This window comes from Oxyura jamaicensis, chromosome 12, assembly GCF_011077185.1.
Source record: "Oxyura jamaicensis isolate SHBP4307 breed ruddy duck chromosome 12, BPBGC_Ojam_1.0, whole genome shotgun sequence".
Taxonomy (NCBI): domain Eukaryota; kingdom Metazoa; phylum Chordata; class Aves; order Anseriformes; family Anatidae; genus Oxyura; species Oxyura jamaicensis.
Genome location: NC_048904.1, coordinates 21,558,887 through 21,581,968, shown reverse-complemented (window position 1 = coordinate 21,581,968; position 23,082 = coordinate 21,558,887). Strand labels below are relative to the sequence as shown.

The 23,082-nt window shown below is 48.9% G+C and overlaps 1 protein-coding gene across 1 annotated transcript in view; it reads left to right on the top strand.

Annotated features, from left to right (window-relative positions):
• PLXND1 (plexin D1) overlaps nucleotides 1–23,082 on the top strand; it is a 63,322-nt gene that overhangs the window by 22,412 nt on the left and 17,828 nt on the right. Inside the window, exons 14-25 of the mRNA XM_035337902.1 lie at nucleotides 233–332; nucleotides 3,668–3,807; nucleotides 4,574–4,741; nucleotides 7,559–7,649; nucleotides 7,950–8,225; nucleotides 9,132–9,281; nucleotides 12,693–12,807; nucleotides 13,868–13,975; nucleotides 14,678–14,790; nucleotides 16,030–16,137; nucleotides 17,249–17,379; nucleotides 18,050–18,248. Coding sequence (XP_035193793.1) covers nucleotides 233–332; nucleotides 3,668–3,807; nucleotides 4,574–4,741; nucleotides 7,559–7,649; nucleotides 7,950–8,225; nucleotides 9,132–9,281; nucleotides 12,693–12,807; nucleotides 13,868–13,975; nucleotides 14,678–14,790; nucleotides 16,030–16,137; nucleotides 17,249–17,379; nucleotides 18,050–18,248 — 1,699 coding nt within the window. The remainder of the gene's footprint in view (nucleotides 1–232; nucleotides 333–3,667; nucleotides 3,808–4,573; nucleotides 4,742–7,558; nucleotides 7,650–7,949; nucleotides 8,226–9,131; nucleotides 9,282–12,692; nucleotides 12,808–13,867; nucleotides 13,976–14,677; nucleotides 14,791–16,029; nucleotides 16,138–17,248; nucleotides 17,380–18,049; nucleotides 18,249–23,082) is intronic.

Here is a 23,082-nt window from a genome sequence, read left to right as displayed (position 1 = left end):
CCTCTCCAGCTGGCTGGCTCCTCGCCACCCGTGGGAGGGCATGGGGCACGGAGCACGAGGCATGGGGCAGGGCGGCAGCCAGGCTGGGAGCAGCCCCCGGCGCCTGCCAGTCCCCATCTGCAGCCAGGGTGCTGGGCGAAGAGCCACGGGCTCTGCCCTGCCCGGCTCTGCAGGGGCAAGGTGGCTTCTGTAGCCATGCCTGCCTGCGAACCCCCCTCCTTCTGGCCAGCAGGATCGTGTGCCAGACCGGAGAGGCTCCGGAGGTGTTTTCTGACGTGGTCACTGTTAACGTCAGCCGGGAAGGAAAGTCCAAGGAGAGATACTCGTACGTGGTGAGTAACTGCCTACTGGATGCTTCTTTGGTGACTCTCATGTTTATGTTCCTCGTAATCTTAAAAAAATCCTAGAGCCCTCAGGCCCCCATTTGGCTTAGGAAAGAGGATCTGTGAGAAAACTTGTCAGAGTCCTTGAAGAGCAGATGAAGTTTTCTCTTACCTTTAGTTACCTGAACAATGTCTAGCAAATCCAAGCCTGAGAGCGAGAAGCAGGATTGCAGCCAAGGTGTCATGGACACAATCTGCATCAAGAAACCTAGCTTCCAGTCTCAACTCTTGAAATGTTTTCTCACTTATCCTACTTGTATTTCTGCTTCTCCTGCTATAAAAAGGAGTTCATTTTTCTTCCTCTTCTTTCGCTAAAGTGCCATTATGACCCGTGAGATTTTATGTGAATCGCAGTCTCTTCTTGCTATGTAAGTTATGTACCATGAACTCACACTGTTTAGAACTGATGGTTTTTGCTGCAGAGATTGTCTTAGTTTTTGCACGAGAGTCCTGTGTAGGGATTAGACTTGAGCTAACCCCGTGTCATTATGAAAAGAAAAGCCCTTTATAGCTTTGTACTGTGCCATTGCACAGAGATGACTTTCATCTCTGTAAACCTGAAAGAAATCCATGCGGCTCTTCTCTTTCCTACAAGCACCCTCATCTCTGGCTAGACACTACTCATGAGTAGCCCCATGCATCCAGGGCCAACACAACAGGGTGGGTGCCGAGGGCATGCTGTTTACTTGGAGTCTTTGTGCTTAAGCTGTTGCTTTTTCTGGCAAAGAATAGAGTATACTGCAGTCTAGTGGCTTAAAAGAAGAGCTGAACCCCAGGAAATGACATTCGATTCCCGGTAGCTATTGTGAAGAATTTAGGACAGGATCATTGAGCTCCATCCCCCCACCCTTGTAACTGATTGCCTGGTAGGTATTTAGGTTGACACAGGCACAGCCCTGCCAGTGTTCTGTAGCAGAGCCAAGGCTGGCAGCGCACATCAAGGAGGGACCTGGTGAGGGGAAGGGCATTGCCAGGGCTGGCTCAGCACTAGTTCCTGGGAGGGTGTTTGCTTTGGTACCCATTCCCAGCTTCCAGGAGTTCCTGTTCACATCCAAAATATTTAAGAGGTCCTGCAGTGTGGAGTGGAACAAGGTAGAAACTGGGTGTGACCCAGTACAGACCTTGTGTTTGGGATTTCTGATGCATGAGTCATCAGGATGTGTGTGTTGCCTCCAGAAATGGAGTCACCACCTGCTGCAGGGCCAATTGTCCTGTTAACAAAGAGAAGGACCCAAAGAGTGGAAAAAGGCTCAACAGCTTCTTAGCATCCAAGGAAAAGCCCTCTCAGGAAACACCTGTAAAAGCACCAGCACTAAAGAAAGTAAGAAAAGCAAAAGCCATTCTCTGAATGCGAACCAAGTCTGTGCCAGCTCCTTGCAGGCTTCTGGCAAAGTCTCCCCCTTCCCAGGGAGCAGGGAGAGATGTTTCTGCTCAAGTGTCATAGCAGCAAGCTGTCTTGTGTCTGTTTATCTCAGCCTGGTCAGCGTCTTCTCAGCAAAGCTTGAAAATAGATGAGATGATGCCTTGCTCTGTGTGCATGTTGGGCGAGTGAAGCTGCGCGACATGTAGCTGCTGTCACCTTCCACACCAGGACTTCCACACTGCTTGCAAAAGAAGCAATGTTGTCAGATTTCTTGATTATCTTCTTAGATAAAATGATCTGAAGATAGAGTAGGCTCCATCACATAAGGCTGGTGTCAGTGAGACCTGAAGGTGAGCGTTAATATCAGTTAACCCGAAAAAGTTTAAGAGACTTTTGGAACAGCCTTTGCAACGAAGTACTGGTCCTTCGTAGACTAACAAATATTGTTTGTGTGCAATGTCCATCAAAGTTACTATTAGGCATATCTAGGAGAGACAGAGTTTGGCTGTAACTCCTCTGAGGAGAAGGGAGAAATGTGTTCCAGAGACTTTTCCAGGGCATTAGTAGAGAAGCTGAATTTGCCTAATAAGCTGAATTTGCAAAGGTTGCGATGGAAGCGATGAATGTGTGCAGTATACTGAGAGCAGCAGCCACTGGCTGTTACTGAGAAGAAGAGCTGGAGGGCTTTGGGAACATGAATAATCCTCTCTGTTGCTGTTGTAACTGTGCTGTTGAATACATAGGTTAGTGGCCAAGGGCAGGAGACAGCTGCCTACAGACACTCAGAGAAATACAAATTAACAAAACAAATCCTGTGGAAATGGGTAACAAACAGAAACAACAGAGAAAATGGCTGTGGAGGAATAAAAGCAGTCTGAGTGTAGGACAAGGGCAAGGATAGCTATTAATAAGCATGTTTATGCGGCTGAGATTGACAGGGAGTCATATCAGCGCCAGGCAGTGCGAAGCAGCTTACCCATGTGTACTTCAGCCAGCCTCTGGGTGATTTTGTTCTTTGCAGCTGCAGAAGGATGGGGCACAGCAGTGGGCAGGCTGCAGCTGCGCTCTGCATCTCTGCAGGTCTGGTGCCTCCAGGGTTTTGTGGTGTTTGACAGGGAATTACCAAGTCCTTTATGGAAGGGTCTTGAAGCAATTACTTGCTATGCCCTCAGTGTTCTATCCAAAATGGAGTAGGAAAGTTGCCCAGAAGACTCTCTTGGGGTGCTCTGTGTAGCGACATGAGGGCTCAGCGCTGTTAGTCATCAGAGCCTGAAGCTCATGAATCTCAGGGAGATTTCCAGGGGCTGCAAATGCAGATAACATACATGGTGATTTCTGCTGAAGATGGTGAGAGGCAAAGTAACTTCCCCCTTAGTTCCTGTTGCCTCAAGAGACTGGAGTCTGAAGCTTCCTTAAGAAGGAGTTTTATATTCAATTACCTAGACCCAGGTGTCTGTTTTCACAGATCTCAAGGCCGTCATCCAGCAGGGCTTTAGCATTAGCTTTGCATTCAGGAGGAAATGGATGTGGAAGGACAGAAACGGTGGGAGTTGTAATGAATAAGAAATTTCCCAGCCTGATGGATCTTGAGTTGCTGCCTCCCAGCTCTGGACTCTGCGCTGGAAATGTCAAGGGTATTGGTGGCATCCTGGGCGCCAGTTTGCACTCATGTCATTTATAGCCAGAATTTAGGGACTGTTGAGAGTCACAGAGTTTTTATGCAGTGTAACTCCTCAGCACTTGTGCCTCTCCCCCTGCTCTGAAACAAAGCCAGCAAAAGCTTCTGCTGTGCTGCTGTTTGAGAGCCTCGCAATACTGGATACTGAAATTTACTGCAGCAGTTCCCATGTGCACTCTGGAGTACCAATTTGTGAATTTACCAGGCTAGAAAACAACTGAGAAATTCTCCCTCTATTTTTAGCTTCCTGTGGTGCAGTCCATAGCTCCCCTGAATGGCCCGAAGGCTGGAGGAACCAGAGTGACCATCAGAGGCAGCAGGCTGGACGTTGGCTCTGAGCTCCGCATCCTTGTCAATGGCTCCAGGCAGTGCACGGACCTCAGGTGGGGATGGCTCTGTGGGCCGGCGCTCGGACCGCGCTGTGGTCAGCTAGTGATAAGAGCTGAAGCATCAGACAGATGACGTCCCCAGCAGAGCCGGGTTGTGGGTGGCAGGTGGTGGGCACTGCATGCTGCCTCTGGCCTCGGAGCTAGCTCAGCATCCCAATCACCCCTTGCCTGCCACCCTCTCCATCCCAGCACCCCGCCAGCCCCATGTCCGTGGGGCAGAGGCGCAGAGCTGCAGTGGGGCGGGGCGAGTGTCCCTGGCAAAGCGCCTGTGTTGGTGTTGCTGCGACGTGGTGGCTGTGGCCAGCAGCAAAGTGGTTCTCATGCCAGATTTGTAGTGCTGCTGGGCCTCTTAGGTGGTTTGGGATCAGGTTTGAAACCCTGGGAGTGAAGCCGACACAGGCTTTTCTGAAGGGGAGGCTTTTTTCCCATGTCTGGAGGTAGAAGTCACCTGCCCAGCCAGGGTCCTGCTTCTGCCACAGCGCTCTGGTGGGAAGACAGCCCTCCTCATACAGGCTCCTGTGCTGTCCGTGTGGAGAAGTAGGAGCCTGCCCTTTTCTGTTGACTATATGGGAAATCAGTCTGGCAGCCTGGAATAGTGTATGATTAGAAGTGTCCATTTGTGGGGAATATAACTGGTGGGCAGTTGGCATGTGACTTGACACTCTGTGCCTGTCTGCCGACCACCTCGCTTCCAGGGGAGCTCAGGTTGGTGGTGCCTGGCTCCCCCGCTCTGCAGCGTGCCCTGCCTTTCCCTGTGCAGCCGCAATGACAGCACCATCACCTGCACCATGCCATCTGCCGAGCTCACCACGGCTGTGAGAGTCTGCGTCCAGTTTGAGAACAGGTCTTGTGCCAGCTACAACATCACATTCAAGTATGAGAAGAACCCGATTATAACCGACATCAACCCCAAAAAGAGCCAGATCAGGTGAGATCTCCCCTCCAGCAGAGGCAGCCAAGTCTGCCATTGGTGTCCATCCTTTCATGGCTCTTGTTGAAATCAGCCTCTTAATTTTGCTGGATGCAATGTGAACATTGTGGTATCATCAAAGTGCAGAGCTAAGCGGAGTATCCTGATGTTGCCCACTGCAGGCAATGTGAGCTCTCTCTGTGTTTCAAGCCACCCAGACACAGAGTGGCTTCTGAGCAAACGTTATGTCCAGAGCCCCAGCAGTATTAAAATGCAGCCGGGAGGCAGGGTGTGCAATCTGGGCCCTGTGACGTGCTGTTGCAGCATCACAACTTCCATTTCAGAGCAGGCTTCTGTCTGCATCTACCTGCAAAGGGGAGGGTTGGCTCCAGGCTGGGAGGAGGGTCTTGCAGGCAGGAAGGGGCTTTCTCAGCCCTGGGGCCTGACCCATTGCCTCGCAGACAGGTATGAAAGGGGCACTGCAGGGCACCCAGCTCTGGAGTAGAAGAGGTCTCTTACGCCAAGACTGGCTGTAGCTTGTTTCAGTGCATATGGGACATGGAAAAAAAGTCAGCCTTGATAACTGTGCTGTCTGCACCTGGTAGGTGCTTTAGGGAGTTTCAGATGGGGGCTGTATGAAACCCCAAAGATTTTTCTTGGCAATAAAACTGCTGAAGGATAAGCTGAGATTTGTTATTTTGGTATTGAGCATTCCCTGAGGCCACCGTATTTCATTTTTAAAGCGTGTTGCTTTTAATTTCACATTTCTCCATGGAGCTCTCAGGCTCCTGTTCCTTTGGTGAAATCCCACCTTCCTCAGCTGTGGAGCCTGGCAAACCTAAGGCTGACCAAGAAATCTGAGAATCCAGCGCTGGTGCCTCCAGGACAGCAGTGAAGGCAGCACGCTCAGGGCGCGAGCATGCAGCAGACTCCAATGATCTGCTCCCCTTGGAGCAAAGCTGTGTCTCGGCATTCCCAAATGCAGAGCCAAAGATGCAGGCTGTGGGAAGGTTAATAACAAGGCACAGCCGTGACTCAGCCAACCTCAGCTCCCAGCCGGCTTGCAAACTATGCTGAGTGGCAAGAGCAGTATCTAAACGCAGAGACAGTGGAAGAATGTCACTGCCCACAGTCAAAAGGGAAACCACCAGGGTATTTCTCCATCACCTTAGTCTGCTTTGTTAATATTTACATCAGTCTCCAAATTTCAGACCACTGAGAGACAGCAGCCTCTCTCTTCAGACTGCCTGGTCACTGATGTGTTCTGACTGCTCTGTTGTGTTGCTGGGGCACTGACTCCAAAAGGTCAATAGCTGTGTAAAAATGCAGCTGGATCTGATATAAATTAGATTTATCTTAACGTTGCTAAAATGATCTGTGCAAGCAAAGTTTAAAACAGAACAGAAGTTGTAAACTAGTTTGCAGGTGTGACAGGCACTTAGTTAGAAACTTAGTTAGAAACATGGTAGTATCTACAGCACTGGAAGAGATTTCTTAGGGCCTTGGACCCAAACTCATTGAATATAGTGTGTTCTTGAGATAATAGGGTCTGTAAGTCCTGGCTATTCCCTGACAGATACTTTAAATGTTGAACATGATACCAAGGAAGGGGAAGGTAAATTCAGGGGATAGCTTCTTGTTGTGATTTAACCTGGCAGGCAGCTCAGCACCACACTTTCCCGCTCAGTTTGCTTACTCCACCACAGCAGGATGGGGGAGAGAATTGGGAAGAAAAAGGTAAAACTCAGGGGCTGAGATAATGACAGTTTAATAGGACAGAAAAGAAGGGATAAAATAGTAATAATAATAATAATAACATACAAAACAAGTGATACACAATCACCACCTGCTGACCAGTGCCCAGCCAGTCCCTGAGCCCCCCCAGCCACCTCCCCAGTTTGTAGTTCAGCATGACGCCGCATGGTGTGGAATGTCCCTTTGGCCAGTTTGGGTGAGCTGTCCGGGCTGTCCCCTCCCAGCCTCCATGCTGGCAAGGCAGTACGAGAAGCTGAAAAGTCCTTGACTTAGTGCAAGCACTGCTCTGCAACAACTAAACCATCAGTGTGTTATCAGCATCATTCTCATCCTAAATCCCAAACACAGCGACATGCCAGTTACTGTGAATAAAATTATCTCTATCCCAGCCAAAACCAGGATACTTCTGCTGTCCAGTGCCGAAGAGCTGTTGCTTGCTCTCCACCCCTTGTTTTGCCTAGCAGTCTTGTGTGTAGCAAGTCCTTCTGTTACTGTCACTAACTGGCTACACGTTGAGGCCCATATTTCACATTCCCCAGGCAGCAGAACCGAAACACAAAACAATTGTCACATTTTGATCTAAATCAGCAGTGACTGGGAGATGCAGGAGCCATGTCAACCTCACAGGGGTCTCTTCTCTCCCCAGGACTTAAGAGTTCTCTGTGGGTCACTGTGGGGCAGGGACAGGGAATATCCCCTTGCTCTTTGCCTTGTCAGAGGTTAACCTCTTACACCACTGGTGGCCCGGGCAATGTGCTTGTACCCTGGGCACACAGAGGCAGCCTGCTCCTCTGGGCAAGGGGAGCAGAGGGAACAGTCTGCTTCTGGAAGAGATTGCCCCTTTCCATGAGGACAGCTTCTCCTCCTTCCTTCCCTCCTATCTCAGCAGCAGTGTAGATGCTTGTGGCAAGTAAGAGGAGGTCTTTGACCGTTGGGTTACATTTTCTGCTCAGACAGCTGGGAAACATCCCTGGGAAAATGACAGGCAGTGAGACCCAACCGTTATACCTCAATGCTGTGTGCTGGCATCAAGAGCACCTCCTCTGCAATCACCCTCTCTTTTTTCCCTTGTTTTCAAAGCGGGGGCAGGATCATCACCCTGGAAGGAAGAGGCTTTGAGCTCGTCCAGAACGTGTCCATGGTGGTCCGTGGCATTGGCAGAGAGCAAACGGTGGGTGCCCTGCTCTATGTCACCCAGTATCTGTGAGCAGGGATGCATGCCCTGTGCCCAGAGACATTTCGGGTATGCAGATGAGCCTTAGTCCATGCTGCAGATTGTGCTGGGAGCAAGTATGAAAATGTTATGATCCTTAGCTCAGCAGAGTGACAGGCCTAATTTATGCCCACACAGTAATTATTGTTATCAACCATGTCCTTGGTGCTCTCAGTGTGCTTGATGCTGAGTGGTGCCTGGGTGGGTGAGGGCACTCAGGATGCCTTTTTTGATGGACGTACTCTCACGTGCTTTCAGAGCTGTAAGGTTCACACCGACACTGTGATCACCTGCCCCTCTCCTGCCGCCTCCAACATCACTGCAGGGAGCAAGCCTGCACCCATCGATTTCTATCTCAATGGTCGCCTCTACACAGACGACCGCCCAGCTCTGGATGAAGAGATGTACCCAGAGGAGGCCCTGCACATCAGCAAGTTCAGCCTGGAGTACTATGCTGACCCCCAGTTCTTCACAGCCAAGAAGGAGAAGTGGATCAAGCACCACCCCGGCGAGCCCTTGACGCTGGTTATACACGTAAGGGAGTGGTATTTACAGCTCTGCTTCTTCAGGGCTGTTGCTGTTCCTCACTGGGAAGCTTTTCAGCCAAATGGAGGACTAGTACAGCGTCTGTCCACAGCCCCAGTAAAGGTGGCAGACAAGGATGGGAGAGGCAGGAGTTGTGCTCAGGCATTCGCCTGCCATGCCTGCCTCCTGTTCACCAGGAGATGCAGCCTGTCCGGCGATGCTCTTTGAGGCATCACAACAGAGAGCTGCGCTTGAAGGACGTAATAGCAAGCAGCTAAATAAAATGCTAGATATGTGAAAAAGAACAATAATGCACTGGCGTGAAATCAGGCAGGTACTCCAGAAGGTCCTGACAATAGGTATTTATTCCTGCAGAAGCAAGTAATGCATTCTTCTCTTTTGGCTGCTGATATCAGCTCAATTAACAAGGAAGTCAGGGTACAGCAATTCAGAGTGGCTTGTACAATGTGCAGCACTAATTCAAAGGCCATTGTTCACTGCAGGATATCCTCACTGGTTGCAACGTGCTTCAGAAGCACACTCCCCCCACACTCCTCAGGCCCTGCAGTCACATCCCCTTGCTGTCTCCTCTGTTGTACATCCTTCCCCCTTCCAGGTGGATGCTCAGATCCTTATCTGCAGAGCTCAGCCAGGGCAGATCAAAAGCAGATTTTCCCAGGTTCCAAGAGGGGCTTGTTTGTCCCATGCACCATGCTGAGTGTGGAATGGGAAACAGGAAAATGGGGAATGGCTTAGTTCTGGGTTTCCTATGGAGTGCTGGAAAAATGTTCTCGGAGAGGGAGAGTGTTCCCAAGCCTGAAAAACAGCAGGGAACAGAAAGAAAAGCAGGAAAACCCACTGCAATTCCAACTGCTACTCTGGAGATTGTCATCCTGATTTTATTTTTGTCTTTAGAAAGAGCCTGACAACCTGGGCCTGGAAAGCAATGAGTACCAAGTGAAAATTGGTCTTATCTCATGCGAGATCCAGATTGTTTCAGACAAAGTCATTCACTGCTCTGTAAACGAGTCCTTGAGCACCTCAGAAAGACAGCTACCAGTGACGGTAAGTGCCAGAAGCCTTCAGGCTGTGCGTGCCGGGCAGAAGGGCTGCATGCCCTGCATGCCAGGGAGTCGGTCGTGAAGCTGGACAGAGCTGCTCACAGGCAGCCTGGCAGAAAGCCACATGGACGGAAACGGAAGGATGGACAAAACGCGCTGTGCTTGCAGTTGTCTCAAGGCTTTCTTGTGTGGTGGGATGTAGGGCATGCTGAAGCTGCCCCGAGTCATGGAGGATGGCCGCCATGCTCCCAGCCATTGGTCACGAGCAGTTGAACATTGAATTAATTTTGCTGTAATCTGTGAGCAGGAGATCTCCTTAGCTCTTGTAAGGCACTGTAAAATCCCAGGCATGTGATTTTTTGTCACTTGCAGTAATTTTCTTTCTGGCTCTTGTGAGATGAGTTTGGGGTTTTCCACACAGTTTTCAGTCATCAGGCCTCCTATTGCAAGCATAAGAGCTACAAGTGGAAATGAAGACCTGAACCTTACTGCTCTGCAAAAAACCACTGGAGACGGGTGCCTGTGGTGAGCATGGGAGGAGTTCCCAGGCCTGGGAAGTTTCAGGTTTCTTCCCAGGGTCACCGTTACATCACTGCAGAGAGCTTGGTATTCAGGGCTGTCACTTGTCTTTAAGTGTCTGCAAAACTCCCAATACCTTGTTACGGTCTTTTTTCCATAGAGGGCTTGATTTCCTGCTCTTCTTTCCCTCAGTTTCTTTCATTTGTATGCAGCCCACTGCCATACAGGGATGTGGTTACAGCTCTTCATACTCAGAGAGAAAATGCCTCCATCTCCATGGTCTGGGAACCTGCAACCTCTCTCAGCTGAGTTTGTCCCTTTGATGGGTTAATATCCAGTGAGCAGAAGCTCATGGTGTGGGCAGGGGGAGGATGAGTGCAGAGGGATTTGGGGCATCTGTGGACTTGCACTGCCCAGAAGGTGAGCACAATGATGTAGCACCAGCTTGCTCGTGGGGTTATGCAGCATGCTGGTTGTGGTCTGTTGTATGTGAAATTCTATTGCAAACTGGCAACATGGAAATGCAGAAGTAGCAGGATTTCCTAAGACATTTGAATGGAAATTTTAAATAGGGTAATTTTGGCTTTTAGTGGGAACTGAGAAACAGAGAAATCCCCTTGGGGAACAAAGGGAATTTATGAGTTTGCTAGTTTGGGGTTTGACATAAATCATTCAGGGTAATGCCCCAGTAGATCCTTAGGAAGCAGGAGAATGATACCCAGCACCAAAGTATTGCATAGCTGTTAAGAGTGTACCAACAGTAAGAGTGCAGCTAAATAATCAGCTTGCATTCATCTCTGTGTGCACTTACTAAACCTTCATATGTGGTTTGAGTTATTGCCTGCTGGCCGTTTCGTAGGCAACAGCTGCCTTTATAACATACTTTTAATAGCTTTGGTAGCACGGGGCCAGATTTGCTCAATGGTCCCTACCTGATCTGCATCGCTGACAGTTATCGGAGCCTGCAGAACTCCCACCGGCTCACTGGCTGATGCAAATTCTTCTGGTGAGCTGAAATGCCTGCTGTGACTGCCCAGACTTTGTTGTAGAGCTCACATCTGCAGTGAGGGAAAACAGCCCTTCAGAGCATGTCCCGCTGTTGATCTCAGTTCCAGCCATGGTCCTGAGGGTGCCCGTTCCGTGGCCATGCTCTTGGGCCCTGACAGTGCTCACAGGTCGCACAGGCAGCAGGAGCTGTGTGGGGTGAAGCAGTGGTGCTGAGGAAGGGGCTTGTGCTTCAGGGGCTGCTGGGTAGCTCTCCTGGAGGGTGCTGGCAGGATGGGGCTCGGTTCCAGGCTGGCTTAGTCCTGGTGTTGCCCGTGTCTGTCCTGCCCAGCGCTGGCTGCCCCCACTGCAGCCCGGCTGATCTCTGCACCCACCCTGTGGTGGCCACAGGAAGTGTTGCCATTTAACCTCCAGCCTAATTAATTCCACTTACAAAAATTGTATTGAATAGACTGTCCAAATAAATAAGAGAAGGTTGCTGAGGCCTTCAACCCCGTTTTTTGTTCATGACCAAACCATTTAGACACAAACTTAAACAGCAAGCATGGGATTTCTCTTCTGGCAAACATGAAAGGTTGAGTTATTGGAAATAAATGGCTCTAAAGGTAGGCAGGACTTGCCATGCTGCAGCATTTCAGATGAAAACAAGTGAAGCCCTCGAGGCTGGGGTGCTGTGCACAAAACCTGCAGGCACTCGTGGCTCCATCTCTCACCCCAGCACCTGGGCCCTGCCTGGGCATCGAGCGCAGCGTGGCGGCAGCACCCTCGCAAGGGCCGTCCTTTCTCTGCCACCTGCGCAGGGACCGGCACCGTGTCTCACACCATGGATGTGGTGGGATGCCCTGCCTGTGGCACTGCGTGGGCTGGGGTGCTGAGAGCTGTCTGCAGTGTAACCATAATGTACACCTGTCCTGGAGATGCTCCGTGACACAGATGTAGCTGTAAGATCATTCCATCTCTTCCCTACTTTCTCCTCCCTTCTTTCAATATTTTGTTCAAGTTTCTCTCACTTCCCATTTCTTTAGGGAAGTGAAACACATTTCCAGAAGCGAAAGATTTGTAGTATCATGAGTTTTCCTTATCAGATGATGCTGTTGAACCTTTTCATCCCAGAAGTGTAGAGAACCCTTTATAAACAGCGATGAGAAGACTTGCCAACCTGCCTGTGATGTGTGCTGGCCTCTTCCCTTATGGTGGTCAGGAGACCAAAGCCCTAAGATTGAGTGGTTTGTGCTTGGTGCCACAAGCAGCGTGGACTGGGAGCAGAGCCAGCTCATCCACTGCTTTAACCACAAGATCATTACTTGTCTCTAGTCGCATTATTATTTATTTTTGTTCCCTTACCTTATTTGTATTTCAAAAACTTTCAAGTTTCTTTACTCTCCTTTTCTTGAGCAGCAGCCATTCTGCTTTTGGAGGAGAAGGAGTGTGCAGCTGGGACTAAAAGGCTATTCTGGGGCATAACAAAGTTGGGTGATTAGTGAAAGTGGTTTTCTATAACAACTATGGCAAATACTGTATGCTACCATCAGCTAGGACGTGTATGCTACGTTCTCTAGGACAGGGTTGCCTTGTGCTCTGGGCTGGGTATGGTGGGGCCGTGATGTGAGATGGAGCCTAGAGCTCTGCCCTCAAAGCCCGGCAGTGGGCTGTGGTCCTCTTCCAGGACTTACAGGAAGAGACTTGGGCTGCTTTGACACACACAAAGTCCCCATGGGCTGGCAGTGAAAGGCACAGCCTGGCCTCCCTGAGAAGCCCAGTGGGCTGAGCCAGCAGGGCCAGCATGTCCTTGGGTGAAGGTCTGCTGAGCGCTGCCCTGGAGCCTTCCTTGCTTGACCTCTGAGCCCTTTGGTAACGTGCTGCTCAGCTCTTGCTTCTCCTCCCTCTCCAGATCCAAGTTGGAAAGTTCAACTACACAATTGCAATGCTGCACCTCGGGGGAGGAGAGACTGCAATCATCGTCTCCATTGTCATCTGCAGCATCTTGCTGGTTCTCTCCGTCGTAGGTAAGGGAACAGGATGATGTGTTTCTAGGCTACGTTGAGATTTTTTCTCTGTGCACATGGAGAGGTGGAGATTGCTTGCTCATATGTTAGGAAACCTCTAAGTGCTGCAATTGAGCAGCATCTGAAACTGGTCTGGATGCAGCCAGTAGCCGTTCTTCTTTGTGTGGGACCAAGCCAGCACCCAGGATCAAAGCTTCCTGCAGTGTGGAGCTTTTGCTGGGTGAATCGTTAGTTTAACTCTTTCACTTGAGGCTGTGGTGTTTATAAATAACTTTACTCTTTTTCCCCAAACACTTCTTAATAGTATTGAGTAGCTACTATAACACAAAATAAAGAAGGGTGTGAGAAACTGATCTTGGACTCTTAACAGCATGAATAGGACTCACTCACCGGCGTGGCTGTCATAGAGCAGAGGTCCATCTGACCCATCAGTAACAGACAGTGCCAGATGCCTGACAAAGAGTATAAAAAACAGAGCAAGCAGCCTTAGCTGCAGATCTGGAGCGGACATAACAGTCTGCTAACCTCACTGGAAGCTGCACAGTGCACCTGTGTCCTTTGGCTAGGGTATTTTTTCATCATGTGCCCAGAATAACTGTGCAGCCAGAAACCCATCATTTCACAGCAAATTAGGTGTTTCTAATAGGGATTTGATTTATTTTTAATAAAAGTTATAATGCACACTACTTGTTAAATGCACTACTAGTCATTACAAACATATTTCTGAAGGTATGGGAAGAATGTGAGACATGAACACTGTAATACAGGTGGTAAGCCTCCTAAAATCAATATTCATTAATGAGCTGGACTACATTAATATGCAATTGATCTGAATATAGACAGCCCAGAAATAAATTGAAGATGTCCGTGACAGCATGATCGTTGAAGTCCAGCTGGTTTTACTTATTTACAGATAATCAACAGCTGCCTAATCAGCACCAGTTTTGTTGTATGTGTTAAACCAACACTGAGTTCAGCTTTCTGCACCCACGTTAACAGAGGACCACTCTGGTCCAGCTTCATCCTAGTCCAAGAGGCTTGTTCCTTTCCTCTCTTCCAGCTCTCTTTGTGTTTTGTACGAAGAGCCGCAGAGCAGAGCGCTACTGGCAGAAAACCCTGCTCCAGATGGAGGAGATGGAGTCACAGATCCGGGAGGAAATTCGCAAAGGTAAGTCACCACTCTTGGGCACCATGGAGGAGCCAGGACTGGGAGGGAGATGTCAGAATAGCAGGGCTGAAGACATTCACCGCCTTCTTTGTAGGAATTTATAGAATTACTTATAGAAGAGCTTCTGTCATTGCCTTTCTGCTTCAGCAGGACTTGTGAATGAGGCTCAGTGGCTGGAAGTGTGGCTCTGCCGGTCTTGCTGCCTGACTTGGGCAAGCCACTTATCTCCAGTGCCACTGATTTCCCTGTCTCAGGGTTAGCGGCTCTCAGGCACATTGGAGGGTTGCTTGCAGGTCACACAAATTTTTAGTGTGCTTTATGATTAGATGCAACAAAACCGGCAACACGTTCCTGCTAGAGCAATGTGAGAAGTAAGGCAAGCATCTGCATTTGTTGTCTGCTAAGTACATGCTTCTGCCATGAGCACTGAAATCCTTCTGCAGAAGCAGACTTCAGGGCTGGTCTCCGGGAGGCAGGGGAAATTTTCTCTCTGTGCGTGCTGCAGGATGTGATGTATAGCACTGACAGGTAAACCCTGAAAATAATCTGCTCCACAAGAAAACCCTGCTTCAGCCCACTCAAGGGAGAAGGCTCAAGAAGGCAGAAGAGACAAGCAATGCTTTTTAGTGCCAGCCTGCCTTCTCTCTGTCTCGGCTGGTAGATTACCAGAGCTCTTACCATCTGCGGGTCTCTTTGCCTAAGGTTTTGCTGAGCTGCAGACAGACATGACAGACCTGACCAAGGAGCTGAACCGCAGCCAAGGGATCCCGTTCCTAGAGTACAAGCACTTTGTCACTCGGACCTTCTTTCCCAAAGTAAGGCAATACCACATTTCACAGGCACCTAATCACACCCAATTTCTTCCTAACCAGAACAGGGCCCTCTGCCAGAGTTATTACAGTGTAACAAAATCATTCCACTGTTAAATATGTAGTTGTCATGTATTTCAGCCCTAATTATTGTCAAAAGTGGAGCCACAGCTCCCGGGGTGTGAAGTAAGGTCAGACTTGCTCAGCACATGACCGGAGCCTGGCAGAGCTAGAAGGCAGACGAGGCATGGGTCTGGGAGCTGTGCTAGCTCACCGGTTTGGTGCCACTGGGTGCCCTCGTCTGGAAGTGGCATCTCTCACATGAGGAGACAGTGCTGGGGACACTCCTTTCTCCTCAGCGGCTCCAGTTGTACCCTGCTGTCTGTTGGGAGGAATCTGAGGGCGTCTCCCGTCAGTGCTCTGAGAAAGGTGGCTTTTTGTTCCACACAGCTTGCCAGCGAGAACTTCCAGCTGCGCTGCCAGTTCTCAGAGCTCATTAGATGTCTCTGTCTCTCCTTCTGGCTCCTCTCTGCCAGTGACTGGGCTTACAGTGCCCCCAGTAAGATGCCCCTTGGGCATGCAGGCTGGGTCTGTCTGCCCACAGCCCTCCTCCAGGCAGCGCCAGACGTGACAGTGCCATAATTCCCGTCACCAGATGCTCCGCCGCGTTGCTGTGTGCTGCTAACCGCTGCTGTATTTCACCCCTGAGGCTGGTGCGTTTCGGTGGTGAGGAGTGAGAGGATGATTTATGACTGCAGAGTGTTTCATTAGTAGTTATTACTCAGGTTTTTAAGTTATCCAGTCTCTATATATCTGCACACTAGGCTCTCTAAGATTCAGGCTGCTATATGAATGTAAGAGATTTAAACATTTTTCCCATCTGTTTCAAAAGTTACATATGTTAAGACATCCAGTACTTCTCTATTTTGACTTACTCTCCTATTATGCTTTCTCTTCTGGGATTTTCTAGCTGTCACATAAGTCTATTTGCAGTCTCCCTACCCTAACAGCCTTGTGTCTGCTCAGACATCTGCCTCCCCCCAACTCTTGTAGTGTTTGCTCATTCAAGAGGCTCTTGCAAAGTGTTTAAAGGCTTCATAAACCATTCCAATGCATTTCTTCATAATGGGTGGTCTTCAGTCCCGATGACATTTCTCTCCACCTCATTCCCTTGTGGTGTGCAGCACACGAGGAGGTCTCTGGCCTGGCTCAGCTGCCCTCTGCTAACTCTGTGTTTGGTTGCAGTGTTCCTCGCTGTATGAGGAGTGCTACATTCTGCCTTCCCAGCAGCTCAGCTCCCAGGTGGGGTCCCAGGTCCAAGAAACTCATCCGCTCCTGGTGGGGGAATGGAAAGTGAGTAACCCACTAACAAAACAAATGTTCTTGAGTGTTTGCTAACCATACTCACATGTGTTGACAGTACCATGCATTCTCTTGTGGTGTGTGGAAAATGCTCGATCACTCAAAACAATTAACACATACCAGCATTGGATCAGCTTTTACTGATTGGAGAAGATAGATCTGTGAAATTCTGCTCTCACATGAAGAAGCTCTGCCCAAAGATCCTCCCCAGCTTCACTGTGGGCTTTCTTCCCAGGTGTACCATATTGTATGTCACTTCAGTTCTGTACACAGTTCATCATAAATGAGATTAGTCCCACATGGGGACTCAGTAAAAGCCATTATCCCATAGCTGGGTTTCGTGTGAACAAGAAATCATGAATGGAAGAATCAGAGTGTCTTTAGGTTGGAAGGGACATCTGCTTAAAGCAGCTCCAACTAGATCAGGTTGCTGACGGCCTTGTCCAGCTGAGTGTGAAACACCTTCAAGGATGGAAATCCCACAGCCTCTTGGGGCTCCGGTTTCAGTGCCAGATAGCCTTAAAGGTGAAAACTTTCTTCCTAATATGTAATCAATGTCCCGTGCTCTATCTGGTGTCCCTCGCCTCTCATCCTATCATTGTACCTACACACAAGAGCATGGCTCTGTCTTATTTACCCTCCCATGGTGCAGTTGAAGGCCAAAGTAAGTTATCCCCTTCACCACCTCTTCTTAAGGCTGAACAACCCCAGGTCTCTCTGCCTCTCCTTGTACACTGTGTGCAACAGCCCCCTAATTGTTTTGGCAGCCCTCTGATGCACTTGCTCTGTTTTGTCAATGTCCATCTCAAAGGGAGGGGGCAAAACTGGGGACACTACTCCAGATGGTCTCACAAGTGCTGAACAGAGAGGAACAGTCACTGCCACTGGCCTGGTGGCCATGCTGCTTCTGATGCAGCCCAGATGCAGTTGTGCCTTCACCACAGAAGCGTGCTGTTGGCTAGTACAAGCAGAGGTAGTACAGGGGTCTCAGCACAGTACCTCTCTGCTCAGCAGGGACATCCTTGCAGTCAGGTAGGATGAAGGCTGGGAGAAAACAACAAGCAGTGTTTTTCTCACGCTGTTTTCTAATTTTTCTCCTTAGATCCCTGAAAACTGCAGACCCAATATGGAAGAAGGAATATCACTGTTCTCCACCTTGCTCAACAACAAGCACTTTCTCATTGTTTTTGTCCACGCTCTTGAGCAACAGAAGGACTTTGCTGTTAGAGACAGGTATGAGCTTCAGAAGACCACATGAAGAGCCACGCAGGCAGCCAGCCTGCCTGAAGGGGTATGCATGCCCTGCAGGAGGCTGGTGCTAGAGCCTTAGTAGACTTGACTGCTGCCTCATGGTCTCTGCTCTGAAAGTTAGCTGTATGGCTCCTGCTTTGCCCCATGAGGTTGCTGAGGAGGGAGCTGTTGAGCATGTCACCTGTCCTACATGGACATTTTCCTGTAGACCTGTGGCTTTTAGCCTCTGATCATTTAGGCTAAATTTGAACCAAAGACCTGGGCAAGACAGATTGATCCCTAAACCGTAAGTGATCCAGCCCCTGCCTAGAGACATGCATTTCACCTGAAGGTTGACTTACACTGAGATCCCACTTTTCTATTAGAAATGAATGGCCATAAACCTTCTCCATTATTCTGAAGAGCACCAAGAGGTGCAATGTGTGGCCTGCTTGTGCAGTGTGTGTGTCCTTGAACAGCTGGCTTACCAGTAAGTGTGTGCAGGCTGACCTGAGGTCCTGCAGCATTGAAAGAGGCTTTGAAGTTTAACACCATTGAGAGAGCTCATGAAAATTATCAGAAACACTGCCTTTGTGTTATTTTTTTTTAATGATAGTTGTCAACTTAGTCTTCTTGTGTCAGTGCTTAAGTCATACACAATTCTGTTCCTCAGGTGTAACTTGGCCTCTCTGCTTACTATTGCGCTGCATGGGAAACTGGAATATTACACTAGCATCATGAAGGACCTCCTGGTGGATCTAATTGATGCTTCAGCTTCCAAAAACCCCAAGCTGATGCTGAGGAGAACTGAATCTGTAGTGGAGAAGATGCTCACCAACTGGATGTCCATCTGCATGTACAGCTATCTCAGAGTAAGATAAACAGATCAGTGCTGTTGTAGGTGCAGGTTTGGCATGGCATGCAGGGGTAACAAGGGACATGTGAGTCAGCTGAGGACCTAAATACTCGCCAGTTTTGCCAGTTGCCTTGTCACTAATGGTTGACAAACTTTAACGGATTGAAAGGTTCAAGTGTGAAAAAGCAACTGTGAGTTCGGTTGCTTCTCCATTTCTGCCTGGTAATTTGTTGTGATCAGACTTCATGGCAGGCTTCCTGGTGTGGCCTGCCTTTTGTAAGGCAAGAGTACTAGCTACCATTTGTTACCATGCTTGAGAAGAGATTCACAGGGGAATTGAAAAATAACCACAATGGCTCGAGGTTTTGGGAACTGTTCCAATTATTTGTTGTTTTCCCTGACCAGCTCACATAGCCTTACTGATGGTCGCCAGCTAGTTCAGTATTTTGTCTCGAGTGCAAGAGCCCAGGAGGGGATTGTGGTGCAGGGGCAGGAAGGCTGCTGAGCTGCCAGTGCCCACTTGTGTGTGGTGCTCCTCGCTCTGGACATGTCCTCGTGGTTCCACGCTGCCCAGACAAGTCTTATCAGGAGATGGGGAATGTCTGTCCCAAAAGCCTGACTATCTTCCTACAGTAACCAAAAAGGAATATATTTGGCATCTCAGAGCATCTCCATCTGCTGAGTGCTTTATGTCCAATGCTTGCCAGTTCTGGTTGGAATTTCCCAGAAGAATTGAGCAATAACATAATTGATTCCACAGCAGCTAATTGGAGGACACCCCATTATATCCACAGGGGAAAGCCTAGAAAAGGCCTTTTGAAAAATCTCTTTTGCAAAGTGTTTGCTATAGCCACAGAAGCAATATCTCATTGTCTTTATACATATCATGTCTTCTGAACCCAGCTGATGATCACTTTTTGTTCTAAAGCTTGTGGCTTTGTAGTTCTTAATCTTTCATTTTAGCTCACATAATTATGCACCATAATGAAAGAAAAGTCACGAGAATGAAAAGGGATGGCTGTGCTGATGGAGCAAGGCTTTCCAGACTGTCAGAGAAGAAAAAAGTGAATTAGTGAATTTTTTTTAATCTTTAGTTTTTGTGCCTGTAGTTTAACCACTGGGGAGAAAAAGTGCTGATCTCTCCTTTTTGGAGAGTGGAGCCCACATGTGAGGCATCTGATCCAGCTCCAGTTCTGCTAAAAATGGACATTGTGCAAGAAGGCTTTCTCAGGGGAAAAAAAAATAAAGAGGGAAGAAAGTCAGATCTTGTCACATGGGCCTGAGGAAGCGGGCACATTACAGAGCTAATTCATGGTGACGCAGCTCCTGAGCGCCTGTGCCACCACTCCCGTGGCACCTGGCGAGGAGGTGGCCACAGCAGCAGGCCTGTCTGGGTGCCCGCCGCAGGGCCGGGGCTGGGGCTGGGGCTGCCCGTGCAGAGCAGCGCTGGTGCCCGCCGTCAGCTGAACCGACCCGGCTGCCTGCCTGCCACGGGCCTCAGGGCGGCACGGGCAGGCCTCAGGGTGGTACGGGCAGGCTGTCAGTGCAGTGCAGCCAGGGCCGGGGTGGTGGCATGCCACAGGCTGTGCTGCTGGACTCACTCACCCGTGTCCAGCCTGCTCCAGCTGGGGCCAGCACCCAGTGCTGGGCTCTGTGCCCCTCCTCGCTTCGCGCGCTCAGCCTGATGCCACAGCAGTCAGGACCATTGCTGCCCCCCCGACGCAGCCTGTTCCCCATTTCTGAATGGCAAACATTCACCGTAAGAGAGCACAGTGAAGATTTGATTTCCAAGAGACTTGTCCATCACAGGCTCTGCAGTGGAGGTGGGGAGCCCAGCTGGAGGAGAAGCTGCTGCCTGCTGACATGGGAAGAAGGGGATGGATGAGACAGAAATGTCTGGAGAGGCCTCTGTCCCTCCCTGGAGGAGAGGGCTGTGCACAGGGATGGAGGTGTCCCAGTCCAGGGGCAGCAGCCTGAGTAGAGCCAGAGCCTTCCCCGCTGCAAAACCAAGTGTGGAGCCTCTAAAGCACCTCCTTGCATGAGCTGCTTTTAGCTCAAGGCAGCTATTTAAATATTAGTGATAGTTGAACTCTCCCATGTGCCTTGTGTCCTTCCAGATCAAACTCTGTTGCCCTCAGAGAGGCATTCCTTGGTTAAAAAAAGAGGCTGCCCGCCTGCCTGCAGCACTGGGCTCTCAGACATGTGACAATGGGTCTGGTTCTCATTCCTGAATTATCCCCATTAATCACAACGTCTATTTGAAACAGCTGCTGCAAAGGTCCCTGCCGTTGTTCAGTGGAAAAATTCCAAGTGCTTGTATTTTCCCTTGTAAGTCAACTCTACATGCTCGAAACATTTGTTTCGTATTAATGCTCTGCCTAACAGTCCATCCATTTGTGTTTTGGGGGAAAATGCTTTGAAGGAGCTGTCTTCAACTGGGAAGAAGTGGCAGGCCACAGTCACTCGTGGTTAAACATATGGAGGGCACCTGAAGGCAATGGAGTTACCACTTTGACAGGGTGAAATGTGTGCAGGAGATAGCATGAAGGAGTAGCAGGAGGCTTGCTCCTTGGGGTTGGAATCAGAGAGTGCTTGAAAACTTGCATCATTTACACAACTGTTGTAGATCTTGGATTCTGTAAAACTGTATGAGAAACGAAGATAAAATGATGGAAAAATGCTGAAAAGAGCCTTCCTCGTGCAATACCTTTGTACCATTTTGCCTAGCCTCTAACAGGATCAGGGGACTGGTAGCTAAATGAAAATTAAGGACCTGAAATACAGCACTTAGATCAGTGTCCAAATTTCCCAAAATTTTTCATGGGGCACATTATGCAAAGAGATAATCATCCTAAAATTAGCTGGCAACTGGGACAAGCAGCTGTTTTCTGTGCTTTTCCCACCCCAGCCTCACCAAGACTTTTTGGAAACAACTGTAGTATGTTCCTGGGAGGACACCTCTAGTGACTGGTCAGCCTTGTTAGTAGGGCAGCAACATGTGAATTCAGTCTGCTCTGAATCTTTTCTTTTCCCAAGCATAAAAAACCCAAGCCCTCCCACGCTCATAATCTATGAAGCAGTTCAAGTAATGCCAGCCTGAACTGTGCTTTCCATTACTGTAAAGTTATTTGAGTGTCCTGGGTAGCTTTAAGAGCCTGTAACAGTTCAGTCAAAAATGAAAATGAAGTCTCATTAAAATACATTCACAATAGGAGGAAAAAAAGGCCCCAGAGTGTGTTTTTTTTTTTAAGTATTTTTTATCCTGAATCAGCACTGATCTCTTTTAGTTAAACTTCCTTTCTCCCAACTAGCCAAGTCCAAAGACAGTTTTGATTTGTTTCCAGATGAATTTTCTGAACAATGCTTGAGGTTTCCAAACTTGCCATTTTATCTCTCGTCCCTGCCTGCCAGCCCTTCTTTCCCCTCTTTGAAATTTGCTGTCTGATTAGCACTTTTGCAGATTTCCATAACATCCCACAGTTCCTGAGTCTGGAAGACAAACAGAAATAGTATCTAACAGGCTGAGCACTGTAGTTTATTTCCTGTGCGGCGAGTCCTGAGAACAGATCTTGTTCATTCACACCGCAGCAGGATTTGAAACACCCATTTCACCAGTTTCTCAGGCTGCCCCCTTTCCATCGAGCATTTGCAAGAAGGTGCCACATGATCAGTTTTGACCCGTGCAGCATCTGCTGGTTGCAGGCATTAAAGAGCCCTGGTATCAGCAGGACTGGCTCAGTTTCTATGTAGCAGTTTGCAGCACCCTCACTTCCCTCTGTGGCTGGAGCTGCGTCTAGGACCAGAGCTTCCCAAGGGACACAATGCAGGCTCCAAAAGCTGGCACTGAATCTAGCCTCGGGGTCATCCTCACCACGTGTTCGAGCACAAGCAGAGTTCCTGTTTGTGGCAGGGCTGTTGTTACGGTCTGTCAGCACCTCATGCATCGGGTCAGCGTGGCAGTGTGCCAGCTTGCATCACACTAGTGATGCAAAGTAGTGCAACCTGGAGATGTCTTGGTGTCAATGTAATCCCCTTGCCTGTTGTCTCATAATCTTGCCTTTCTCTCAGAAACTAACTTTTCTTTATGTCTTCTGACACTTTCTCCACTCTGTTTGCAATCCTTGACTTCTCCTTAGCACCATGACTTCATGTGTCCCTCTGCTTTCTGGAAGCCATACCTTCCTCCATTTCCAGCACCAGTGGGTCTGCTTCAGAACACATTTTGTGTTGTGTGTTCAGAAGGAGCATTGCAAGAAGTCATTAAACCCCAGCAGAAGGCCCAAGGAACTTCCCCATGTTCATAAAAAAAATTGCCCTCGGAAAATAAAACGCGTGCACCATGGCACAGATGGCGCGTGCCCACCTACAGCCCTGCTGCAGTGCCTTAACGTCAGTTGCACTGAATGCAGCCGAATCAAAATTGACATCAAACTAATTGCTTTAGCAATTATAAGGCAATTAGAATAAAATAATCACCAAGTCTTAATTAAGAAGCAGATTGAACAGGATTTAGCAGCTCCTAGCTGAGAAATATCAAAATCATTTGATATCTGTTGTCTTGAGCAGGATTTCAGATGGCAGGAATGGTTGTGCAGGGGTGTGTGTGATGCTCGGGTAGTGCATAAATGTGCAATAATTTGCATTTGCCTCATTTGAAGGAAATTGCACATGAACATTAGGGAGAGTGGGATGTACTCCAGTACTGAAACGTTTCTTAAGAAAATTGCTTGTGTTTTACTTGCACATCAGTGTAACAGACATAAATGTATCAGAAATCTGGCATTAAACCATGTAGCTGAACCATGTCACAAATAGCTGGTCCCTATTATGCTTTTTGTTTTTACTGCAGC